Below are 12,573 nucleotides of genomic sequence, written 5' to 3' on the forward strand. Positions count from 1 at the left end.
AGGGTGAACCAGCATTTCACATAGCCATTTCTTCCTGGAGATGACGTCAAGTCTTCCTTGATAGCACCCTCCCTGGCTTCCCTTCACCTCATTAGCCACACTTTCTGACTCTTGGTGATGGAGTCTCCTTCTCCACCAGACCTCTTAACTCCGAAGTGTCCCAGGCAGAACCAGCTACTGAGGGGCCTGGAGCGTAATGCAAATGTGGAACCCCTTGTGCCAAATTATTAAGACTTTCAAGCGCGTGACAGCAGAGCATTAAACTAAGCACAGGGACGGTCTAAGTGTGGGGCCCAGACTGTACAGGCTGCATGTCTACAAACCCAGCCCTGGCCCCAGGTTTTGATTCCTTTGTCCTGTCTCTCTCCTCACTCACTGGGTGACCTCATCCCTTCCATGGCTTTAAATTCCATCTGCACTCTTACATGTTAGCCCTACCTCTCTGCTGGGTTCTAGACTCCTTGCTACCTTTACCTGGAGGTCTCCACCTGGAGGTCCAACACAATTCATGTCCAACACAGAATTCAGGAAACTCTCTTCCCACTCTACCCCACGAAGTGCACCTACCTGAATAAAGTCTCCACCATTCACCAGGTTGCACAGGCTGAAAACCTACAGTCCTCTTCCGTCTGACTACTTCTCTCCTACCTTGCACCTAATCCATCAGAAAAAACTTTTGGATTCATTACTAAGTAATGCCTCCGACCTGATTATTTCCATCCCTCGGATACTATAAATACATCATTTCTTGCCGAATCTACTGCAATCTTTTGCTAACGAGTCTTCCTGCTCCTACTCTTGTCCTGTATCTTATATTCTCTGCACCATGGCCAGACTCAATATCTTGAAAGTAGAAATCAGGTTATGTCATGTTTTCTTTGAAACCTTCAGTATGCATGGAATGGACTTCAATCTAAGGATCCCTGCCTATGGGATCTGAACCCTGCCTCTGCCTCCCCACCCATCTACCACTCGTTGGCTTTTCTCACACTGCCCTTCAGCCACACCCACCTTCTAGTTCCTTCAACACGGGTGCTCAAAGCTACTGCATGGCCTGTCTGTTGCTCTCTCTGAAGCATGCTCCCCCAGATCTTACCATGGTCTTTCCTCTACCCCATTCAGTTTCGGTTCAAATATTGTCTCTGAAGTGGTCTTTCCTGACCACAGTATCTAATATGGCCCTCCTACTCCAGTCTGTCTTTATCCCATTATCTTACTTCATTTTCTTCATAACACTTTTTATACCTGAAATGATATTTACTTGTTTGTGATCTGTGGCCTGCAGCCTCCACTAGACTGTAAGCTTTTTGTAGGCAGAGCTTCATTTGTTTTGTTCCCTTTTACATTACCACTGCCAAGAACAGCGCCTGACATACAACAGGTGATCAAGGGATGTTTGTGGAATACCTGGGGACTGGCCTGTGGCCAGCTTTCTTCCATCCAGTGAAATGAAGAAAGTTAAAATACGACTAATGCATGTTTTTTTTTCTGCTCTTATTATTGTTGAGCAGCAATTTGATCCAGAGAGACAATTTTGATTTTCTTGTGGAGAAAGAAGTAGGACTTCTGGTGTCTAAATCTAACTTGGAAAGCATGTGGGTGACTGAGCATTCATCTATTCTTGAGAGAGATCACAGGGCTCAGACTGCTGAATAGGGTCACAAGGGATACTTCTTGCCCCTATGATCAATCTTCTTGATGACTGGTTCCATAGAGTGGCCAACAGACTCCTTTACCTTGACTCAGGGGGCTGGGGAGCCATGTTCAGTAGTCTGCTTCCTTTCCTCTTCTCTTTAACTGGATGCCAGTTCTCCTCTTTAGCATCCAGGGAGCTCCTAACTCATGCACAAGGCAGCTGTACTCAGGAAATGCAAATATTAAAGCTATGCATTGGTGTTGTCATACAATCAGTTAGTACATGTTGAGCTAAGGGGTGAGGATGAGCAAGGGAAATGAGGAAAGGAAGGAAGAGAGTCGGAGAGAGGTTCTAGTCTCCTATAATAACCCCAAGGAGCACTTCTGTGGGTCCTTCAAATGACAGAATCATCAGTCCAGTGGCCTTCATTCTGGTCATCTCTCTCCATGCACCCCCTGCTCTACAATTGGCCGAGATGCCCTCCTCAAAGCTGGCTGTGCAGACACTTGACTTGTGCAGTTGCACATGGCCCCATGCTCAGAAGAGTCCCAAATGTGCTTTAATGCTCTGTTGTTGCTGTCTTGAAAGTCAATAATTTTTGAACAAGGGGCTTCACATTTTCATTTTGCACTGGGCCCTGCAAATTATACAGTTGACATTCTTCCACTGTTTAATCTGGGAGCTGGGTCCTCTGTGAGCCCACTTCTGACCTTAGGACATCTTCCTCCCCTGAGTAGTGTCCATCAGTCTATTCGTTCTACCTCCTGACTGTACTGCAAATCTGCCCACTTATATTCTCTCCATTCTAGGCCCAGATGATACTGCAGGCCTCCTAGCCATTGTTCAGCCTTTGTTTTTCAGTCTTGAACTCGTTCTCTGTGAGCTCCCCAGTACCTCTCGTGCCAATAGTGTCACTGATCACAGCAAAGCCCCCCAGGGCTCAAGGGAACCATGCACAGGTGACATCTGGCTCTGGAGTGGAAGCTCCCTACACCTCCTGTAAATCACTGCTCCTCAAACTTGGCTGCTTGCTGGAATTGCCGGGGGGGGCGTGTCTTTAAAAATTCTGCTGCCTAGTTCCCTTCCAGAGATATCAATTTAAGTGACAGAGTGTGGTCTATGTATTTGGACTATTTATTATAAGCTCCTAAGTAACTAGCTACATAGCAAAGTTTGGGATCTACTGCCATGAGTGCTTCCAAAGTGCAGGGCCGGCTGACACTTCATCTGCTCTAAGCACACATTGCCTGGGGAGGGTTCTAGAAGGACTTGCTTTTGCAATAGTATTACAGACTCCAAAAATTGTAGGCCACTTCTCTTTCCATGATTTTCACCTGTACACAGTGTCTCTTCTATCCCCACAGGGAATAAGGAATGCTCATCCTCAGTCAGAGCACAGAGGTGGGGGGCTGACTGACTCATGCCCACCTGGGTGACTTGGGGTGCTGGCCTAGCCCCAGCCACTCTTCCCACTCCCAGCAGCCTTGCTGTTGCTCTGCCAGGGACTCTGGACAGAAACCAGAGGGAATGGGAACAGCCAGGAGAAACTCAGGTATGTCAACCGGGACCCAATGTGAAGGGTGAAAAGGAAAGGTGGAGGATACATAGTGTGAGTAAATATGGCTGAAGAGTCCTATGGGCATTTGGCACATTCTAGAAGACAGTGAGGGGCTTTAGATCCTTAAATTAGCATAGATTTAGCCCCTGACATTTTTCATTTCTGTTCCAAATGACTTCAGAGTGGCTTATGACTATACATTTAATACCCAACTAACATCCTTATCAGGCCTGTATTCGGGGTCCTTGCCTTTGTGTCCTGGATTGGCTTCAGTAAGCTCACAACCTTCCCCAGATTGTAAGAAAAATTATATATGTACATGCAGATTCTCACAGAGATCTGTAATCTTATACAGGCTAAAGCCTCTATGTTTCCAAGCACGGAAAAGCATCTCAGCAAGGAACTCTGTGATAATTAGGTATAATGTGATGGGCAAATGACTCCCACCCTCTGCCCTGCCCCTCTAGCCCAAAGGTGTTTTCTGGGTGTTGTGTGAAGAGTGATGTGGAGGAAAAGATAAGGTTGACCGGGAAAACATCACACAGGTTCCCCTGTTCACAGTCTTCTCCTGACCCAGTCTTCCCAGCTTGGGCCAACAGGAGGGCGACAACACTTGGGAAATTCCCAGAATTGCTTCTTGTGGCTGAACTGCAAGTCCTGGCCAGCCACAGGCCCGCATCCTGTCCCTTGACGGGTAAACTGAAGCTGACTGTGGCCACCAGAGGGCAGCACGCCCAGCCAGGGCCGGGATGGATCCGCAGGCGCCGCCAGACCGCGCCCCCCCCCCCCCCCCCCCCCCCCCCCCCGCCCCTGAGCTGCTGTTGGTAAACTGAGCGGGTGCCCGGCGGCCATTTCATAAGCTTCAAAAGAACATGACCTTGTGTAGCAGATGATTGAATTTCAGTCCCCACTTCTTGTGTTGGAGCTGGGATTTACTGTACTTTCTGAGATCTCACTTGGTCCTTCTATATCATAAAGGGTAGATAGCAAAATTACCCTCCACAGCTCTAAGGTGTCACTTGGGACAGCCATACATATGCAGAACGTAGTACAGTTCATGCGATCAGCCGTACAAACTGTGAAACATCTGTTCTGTAGCAGTATAAAAATTGCAAACTATTCTTCAAGACAGAAGAGAAAAAAAACAAAAAGAAAAATGAATTCCATTTCAAGGAGAGACCTGCCATTTCCGCTTCCTCCAAGTGACCCGAGGTCCCTTTAACGTTAGGCTTGTAGAGGTTCAGTGGTATTGTTATCACTTTACCGATAAATATAATAGGCCTCCTTGGGGCTGTTTCCCAGCCCCACCCCCACCCCCACCCCCAGCCCTCGGAGGGCTTCCAACACGGTCTCCGTGGGCGGCCACAGGCTTGGCCTTTGTAACCCCGCCCCCTAGGACAGGACTGACTGGAGCAGGAAGAACAGAGTCGAGCTGCGTCTCTGGTTTTCTCAGCCTCAGGCCCGCAGAGAATGGGCTCATGGAACTGAGCCCTGCAAATCACAGGGTACTAAGAGGAAAGCCCTTGAGCTCTATTTGGAGCTCAAAACTCACAAAATCTGCCTTGATTTCTACACATCCTAATCCATGGGGTTTTTTCCCCCTGAAATTTCCTTTGTTTTTTTTGAAATACTATATTATCCTTAAAAAATTATAGGTGTGTGTGTGTGTGTGTGTGTGTGTGTGTGTGTGAGCGAGCCTCATCACTATTGCCGTTTTGGGCTAAACAATTCTTTGTTGTGGGGGCCGTCCTGTACATCATAGGGTAGTTACCAGCATCCCTGGCCAACATCCTCTTGATGTCAGTAGTAACCCTTCCAGCTGTGACAACCAAAAATGTCTCTAGACACTGCCAGATATTGTCTGGGGAGGGAGGGTAACTGTCCCTACTCGACAACCAACTGATGGACTGATCTGTTTATCTATCTATCTATCTGAAACCAGTTTGATTCAGAATCTGTTTCTTATAGCCAAAAAATTGTTGACCAAGGCAATGAAAAAACATGGCGGAAATTTTGTGAACTGCCCAAATCTGAAGACAGCAAATTAGCAGCACAACTGGGACTTGATCGCTATTAGGTCTCCTGAACGAACACTACCCAGTGGACTACCTACTGCTTTTCCACAAGAGAACCCTATCAACTTGCTTGCTTGCTTGCTTACCATTGTGCCATTCCCTACACTAAAAACCCAGTACTACTGCAATTAGGAGAATACGTTTATGGAAGGAGACATCCCTGGCTATATCCCCTTATTTGTTTGGAACACCAAAATGAATAATCTGGATGAGGATCATGGTCGAACTTTTTCACAGGAGTGTGAGCTTGTTGCTGGGAATGGCGGCATGTCATACCTTCCCTAGCCCCCGTGACAGGGACATGCTAAACGAAGGACATTCCCAGCCCCACTGGGATCCTGTTCCCTTACCAGCTGGAGAGATTTAGCTTGGCATGGTAATTTTCCCCACATTTCCATGTTTTCTGAGGCTACTCACCTCACCCAAGTCACTGCGGGATGGTAGAAATAACTGTTTTTTACATTCAGGACTCGTATTAGCCATGGAAAGTTTTGAAGGTCAAAAGGAGGTGAAAACGCCCAATAGTTCTGCGTAACAAGCATGCAACAAATTTGAGCAGATGAAAAGAATTATTTTGAAATTGGCATCTAGTAAAATCTATTCATTTTGGTCTGCAGTTATATGACTTTTGGCAAATGCCAGGAGTCCTGTGACAACCACAAAATCAAGATACAAAGGAGTTCCATCACCAAAAAGAACTTCCTCCTATTGTCTTTTCTAAGTCAGCTCTTCTTCACCAACCCTAGGCCTAGGCAACCGCTCATCTGTGCTCTGTCCCCATAGTTTCACTTTTTCCAAAATATCTTATAAATAGAATCATAGAGTATATAGCTTTTGGAGCCAGATTTTTTTTTTTTTGCTCAGCAGAATGCAGATTCATTCATGTCACTTCTTCTCTCAATAGCTTTGTTTTTATTGCTGAGTAGTATTCCACCATATGGATGTGGCCATTTGTCGGTTGAAAGACATTAGGGTTGCTTCTAATTTCTGGAGATTATGAACAAGCTATTTTAAATATGTACCTACAGGTTTTGGTGCGAACATAATGTCTCAAATCTCTTGGGCAAACTTTGAGTAGTGGTACTGCTGGGGTATATGATAAATATATGTTTAATTTAACTCTGTAAGAAACTGCCAAAATGTTTTCCAAAGTAGCTGTGCTATTTTGTGTTCCCATCAGTCATGAATGAAGATTCTAGTTGTTTTCCTTCCTTATCAGTCCTTGATATTGTTATTTTGTTTTAAAATTTTATTTTAGTTATTCTAGGCATGTGGGTGGCTCAGTCGGTTAAATGTCCGACTTTGGCTCAGGTCAGGATCGTGCAGTTCTTGAGTTCGAGCCCCATGTTGGGCTCTGTGCTGACAGCTCAGAGCCTGGAGCCTGCTTCAGATTCTGTGTCTCCCTCTCTCTGCCCATCCCTCGCTCACACTCTGTCTCTGTCTCTCAAAAAATAAATAAATGTTAAAAATTTTTTAAAATTTTATTTTAGTTATGCTAATATGTTTATAGTGGCATTTCATTGTAGTTTTACTTTATCTTTATCTAATGACTAATGATGTTTAGCATCTTTTCACTTGGTGAAGTGTCTGCCCAAATGTTTTGTCCATTTTAGAAATTGATTTGTTTGTTTTTTTATTGTTGAGTTTTGAGAGTTCTTTGCATTATTATGGATACAGCTCCTTTGTCAAATATGTGATTTGCAAATGTTTTCTCCCAATATGTGGCTTGCTTCGTATTCTCTTAGTACCTTTCATAGAGCAAAAGCTTTTAATTTCAATGAAGTCGAATGTCAGATTTTTCTTCTATAGATTGTGTTTTTAATTCGAGTTGTTTTTGATAATCTCAATCCAGGATATTCTGTGGATATCAAATATGTTTTGTAAGTGTTATGAATTCTTTGAGTTTCTCATTCAGCTCCTGCCTGCAATGGTCTGCAAACACTTTCTTTCATTTTTCTTCTCCAGCACTGCCCACATGAACACACCCACACACTTAACTCTTACAAACACAGAGTTCCTGTGTCACTCAGAACCCTCAAACCACCCTTTCCAGGCTTCCTCCCAAAGATCACAAAAGTCACATTTTCCAAAGTATGTCTTTTAATCATGCAGGGGCAAGTGTTGGAAGTTTGGAGTGGTCAGTGCTATGTTTATAGTCGAACACTCCAGAATGTCATTCTGGATCCTTTTTCTCAAAATTATGCAAGTAGAAATTATATTCTGGAAACTCATCCCCCTCCCCCCCTACAAAATACACCCATCCCTGCTGTAACAAAGTCATGCTATAGATCAATGGACTTGAATGTTCAGTCAATTAGTTAGCTATGTTTATCTATTTGTTTTTTGAAACATTTCCCATATATTCAAAAGAACAGATGTTTTCAGAGGCTGCTCTTACGTCTGGATACAGTGCCCTCCCACTTAGGTCGATGAGAAGTCAGCCATTTCGCAGTTGATACAATAAAGGAATGCCGGGAAAGAAAAGGAGAGGAGAAAGGGTGGAGTTACAGTGTAGAAGAGGAAAAATATGATTCATCCTTGAACACAAGAAGTCAGTCCTTTCTTCCATTTTTGTACTCACATTAATACAATCGTTAGCATTTCTATTCTAAATGTGCCCCATGCCAGTTTATTATAAGACATGTCAGTTATTTTATGTTTGACAAATCTCCATTTAGTGCCTCCCTTCAGTTCGGTGAAATTATTGTCTTAAACCCAACCCAACTATTACAAGTTATTTTTCACCTTGAAAAGGTCCCTTACACTATAAGGTGTTCCAGGCCAGAGGGACTCAGAATGCAAGTGAATCCCTCATGTCACGGTGTCAGTCACTGAGTCACCCATTCATGGTTCCCCTTCTTCCACTTCCTGTTTGTCCATTTGTGCTTCCTGCTTCTTCAGCGTCTGCACCCAGAACTTCAAAGCTTAGTTTGTCCTTCAGGGATCAGTGGCTAAAAGCAAACAAATGGATAAAGAAAAAGAAAGAATGATATTCTTCTCGTTCTTCTGTGGACAAGAGACTTGGTACAGAGACTGCGAGAGCCATCCAATGTGGCCAAACACAAAGAGACGTATCAGGGCAAAGGTCTGTGTCTGACCACCAACAAAGCTTGGGTCACACAGACACACTATGGTTGCTCACAGATGCATACAAAATAAATCCTAACATTTTTGTGAGGTCCTTGGGTGATAAAAGAGAACTCCCCCTCCAAAGCATTTTCTTTTCAGACAGCTGATAAAATTTGACAGCTTTGAAGAGGAAATGACTGCAGGATGTCGGTAGCAGAATCACAGGGGAAATGCTGCACTCTGCAAAGCCTCACTCGAGTACCGTGAAGCATAGCTTGAAATGGATAGAGACGCTGGTAAAGGACATCATTTTATAAAAAACTAAAATCTCAGTAATTTCTTACAAGTCAGCAGCTGTAGCCAAGACATGGACATGGATATTTTTCTGTTTGTGTTTCATGAATTTTAGAATGATTTCTTCTGTCAAACCCTAAGATGTTTTTTACCAGCATTGCAACATGTCAGGGCAGTGGAAACTTTCATCCACTCGACAGCCCAGAAGTGCTGCACAGAAGTACAGAAATTTTCTGCTGTGTCATTTTCTGTTTCTTTGACATACCTCACCTGTACTTCTTTGTTTTTCCTTACACAGCCCAAACAGCAAACACTTGATCTAATTCCCAAGAATGTCGGGCACTTCCAATCTTCAGGAGTTGACTTTTTAGGAACAGAGTATTCTCTCAATCCCCTCCTATGGGTTTGAGATATACATTCTTTACCACCGAAGAAATATTCTTCCGTTCTTGATAACTGACTTTCTAATATAAATCAGAATTGAACTTTATCAAGTGTAGCTTCACAATCTTTTGAAAACATACAGATTTTTAGTTCTTTGACTTATTGATATAATAAACCATTACAAAACGCTTAGAATAATTTTTCTAATATTGAAGTACTTTTACATTCCTGGAGTTTTCTAGACACTTGTGGTACATGAGTGACAAAACAGGCAGCTCTCTAACTTTGTGGAGTTTATGGTTTATTTAAAACGATTTTTATAAAATGAGTGGAATTACTCTATTTTTCTATGCAGAAACTGTTTTGATTTTTAGTCCTTCCAGGTGGGTTTCGTGTGTGTGTGTGTGTGTGTGTATGTGTGTGCATGTGTATTCATGTGTGCATGCATATGTGTGTACGCGTATGTGCGTGTGTGCATGTATGTATGTGTGAGTGTGTATGCGCACGTGTGTGGCAACTAAATATACATAGTTCTTGATCTTTCCTTTTATAGTTTACTGAGGTACAGGTTTTCATGGTACAATGCCGTAAAATTCTTCTACTGTCACTATACAATTTGATGATTTTTAGTAAATTTATAGTGCTGTGTAGCAATCACCACAAACTCATTTTAGAACACTTTTGTCACCCCAGAAATTTTCCTCCTACCCATTTCCAGTCCATCCCTGCCCTCACCCTTGGCCCCAGACAGCATGCTCTCTGTCTCGATAGCCTTGCCATTTCTGGGTATTTCTCGTATATGGAATTGGAATATGCTGGCTTGTGCATTCAGCTCTTTTACTGAGCACAGTGGTTTTGAGGTTCACCATGCTGTAGCACGTGTTGGTACTTTATTCCTTTTTGTTTTTGAATGGTGCTGCATTAAATGGCTGGACCACTCCTTGTACACTGTGTTAGTCCATCCACCACGGGATGGACTCTGGATTGTTTCCAGTTTGACCATTAAGAATAAAGCTGCTGGGAGCATTTGCATCCAAGAAATGTGCTTTCACGTCTTCGGGAGTTGATTCCTAGAAGTGGAATTGCTGGGCCCTGTGATAAGCTTACGTGTTAACTTTTTAAAAAGCATCCAGTGTAGGGAGAGTGGCTCCCCTGGTGGAGAGTTTCCTTTTTTTCCGCCTGGTGGTGGCCCCAGAGAAGTTGGAAAAGTGTCCCCTACTCTCGCTGGTATGGTGACCCAGTTTAGGAGCCAGCAGGATGGGGCCATCACTTTTTCTCTGGCCAGACTTTCCGCACCTGCGGTAAGCTGGAAATGACACACCCCAGCCAGACTTCTGATCGCTAAGCACTTCCCAAAGTGATTCTTGGGGTGTTCATTGCTCCTTGTCTCCAGCGCCGGTGCTCCTGTCTCAGGAGTCAGTGCAGATGCTTCCTGGGACCTTCCCCTCTGGGCGGGCAGCTGTTCCTCTACTTCTATTGCATTGCATGTTGGTCAGCCCTGCCTTCCTACGTCTTACAGAAATCCTCCTCCCCCAAATAGCAGGCAGATAGCATTCTTCTTTGCTTTTGCTTTCATTTCACATTTCCCCATATTGTTAACTGAAGTAATTTTTTGGTCATTTCAATGAAAATTTGGAAATGGGTCCATTACGCCATGAGGTAAAGCCGCCTGAAATTCTAGGTGGTTCTTCCTTCTGGGCTCCCTCAGCGCATCCCCTGTGCTCCCTTTGGCCTTCACACTGCCTTTTTTTCTCTCCCCAAGGACTGCCCCTGCTTATCCACAAAGAATGTGTTCAGATTTTATGGTTCCTGTGACGTCTTGGCTGACAGCTTTCAAGCCATACTGATCCCTTTCCTTCCCTGAATGCTTTCTTTTTTATTCTTTCCCAGATAATGAATCCCTCATTTCTGCTGCCCTTGTCTCTAACTGCAAACTCTGCATGCATTGTGGTATTAGTAGAAACTGCCAGTAAACAGAGAATAGAAGAATTTGGGGGTCGAGGAGGACCTTAGCAAGCATCTTGTTAAACCACCTCGTATTATATATGTAGCAATGAAGCTCTTCAGAAGTAAGTTCTTCTCGTTAATGATAATAGTAATAAAGCAAAACCTATTTTACATTTAAGAAAGGATCACTTATATATTGTATCCTGCTAGCATACTTGGGATCCTGCTAGCATCCCATGAGGCAGGACGGGGTCATGTGCCCAGGATGACATAGCTCGCTCCTGAAATGTTCTATTTCAAAACTTTTGGAATTCACTCTGGTTTATCTTATGTAAATTCTTCCTAACACTGGGACAGATTCTCCTTAGTGATTTCTCTCTCTTGACTCATTTAGTCTTAAAATTTTCATTTTGAGAGACTCAGCCTGAAGTCTCTCAAAGAGACTTCTTGAGTCTCTTGAAGAGAAAGCTAACACAGAGTTATTACAAGTGATTTTCGTTTTCTTTATTAAAAAAATGACAGCAAAGGGAAGACATATACACTCCCCATACTCCCACCTCTCAGGAAAATAACCTTGAACTCTACACCTTTCTGGTGTGAATCTTGCTATTATGATTTTCTGTGCTATGCCACATTTGTGCTTGTGATTTTCCTATGCTACACTGTGTGCGTATATGGGTGTGCATGTGTATATTTTTTTTAACAAAACGGAGTCATCTTTTATGTACTATTTTGGAATAAGTGATTTTTAACGCAATAGTATACATTCAACATTTTCCCACGTCCTTATAACCCAATAAAGCATCATCTTTTTTTTTTTTTTAAATTTTTTTTTCAACATTTATTTATTTTTGGGACAGAGTGAGACACAGCATGAACAGGGGAGGGGCAGAGAGAGAGGAAGACACAGAATCGGAAACAGGCTCCAGGCTCTGAGCCATCAGCCCAGAGCCTGACTCGGGGCTCGAACTCCCGGACCGCGAGATCGTGACCTGGCTGAAGTCGGACGCTTAACCGACTGCGCCACCCAGGCGCCCCTAAAGCATCATCTTTAAGTCTACATAGTATTTTATTTATGGGCATACCATACTTCATTTGACTGATTCCGTGTTGTTGGACATTTAGTGGTTTATGGTTTTTAAACAATAGTGCTGTAGTGAATATCCTTATAAATAAACCTAATACACATACATTATTATCTCCTCAACTAAATTTTTAGGTTTCTTTGGTTGAAAGAGTGTGGATGTGTTTGCAGTTTTTAATATGTAAGGTCTGGTTTAGAGTCAGAGAGATATATCCAGAAGATGATGGGTCCATAATATTTGGCAGCTAAGATATTACTCCAGAAGAAATTGATCACACAGCCTGTTGAACTGTCAGTCCTTGAGTAACAGTTCCAGTGGCTTTTGTCTTTGTGCTTCCTGCTCTGTATTATCACCGGGACTTCTCAGGGGATCATCTTTAGCTTAATAATGAAACTCACAAACACTCTACCCAGGGGCATGCCGTGCCACCTGTGTTTGATTAAAATCGCCCAGATTATGTCTTTTGCCAATTCCATTTTTCTTGATTAGTTAAATAAATGCATTGCTAGAGGCCTGTGTTCTTGA

The 12,573-nt window shown here is 43.4% G+C and overlaps 1 protein-coding gene across 3 annotated transcripts in view; it reads left to right on the top strand.

Annotated features, from left to right (window-relative positions):
• The window catches only part of ARHGAP25 (Rho GTPase activating protein 25), a 90,690-nt gene that overhangs the window by 16,518 nt on the left and 61,599 nt on the right, over window positions 1–12,573 (top strand). Inside the window, exon 2 of one of the 3 annotated variants that reach the window (XM_045054310.1) lies at window positions 3,001–3,188. The exons of the other annotated variants lie outside the window; for them this stretch is intronic. Coding sequence (XP_044910245.1) covers window positions 3,164–3,188 — 25 coding nt within the window. The 5' untranslated portion in view covers window positions 3,001–3,163. The remainder of the gene's footprint in view (window positions 1–3,000; window positions 3,189–12,573) is intronic. 3 annotated transcript variants of the gene reach the window in all.

This window comes from Felis catus, chromosome A3 (assembly GCF_018350175.1).
Source record: "Felis catus isolate Fca126 chromosome A3, F.catus_Fca126_mat1.0, whole genome shotgun sequence".
Taxonomy (NCBI): domain Eukaryota; kingdom Metazoa; phylum Chordata; class Mammalia; order Carnivora; family Felidae; genus Felis; species Felis catus.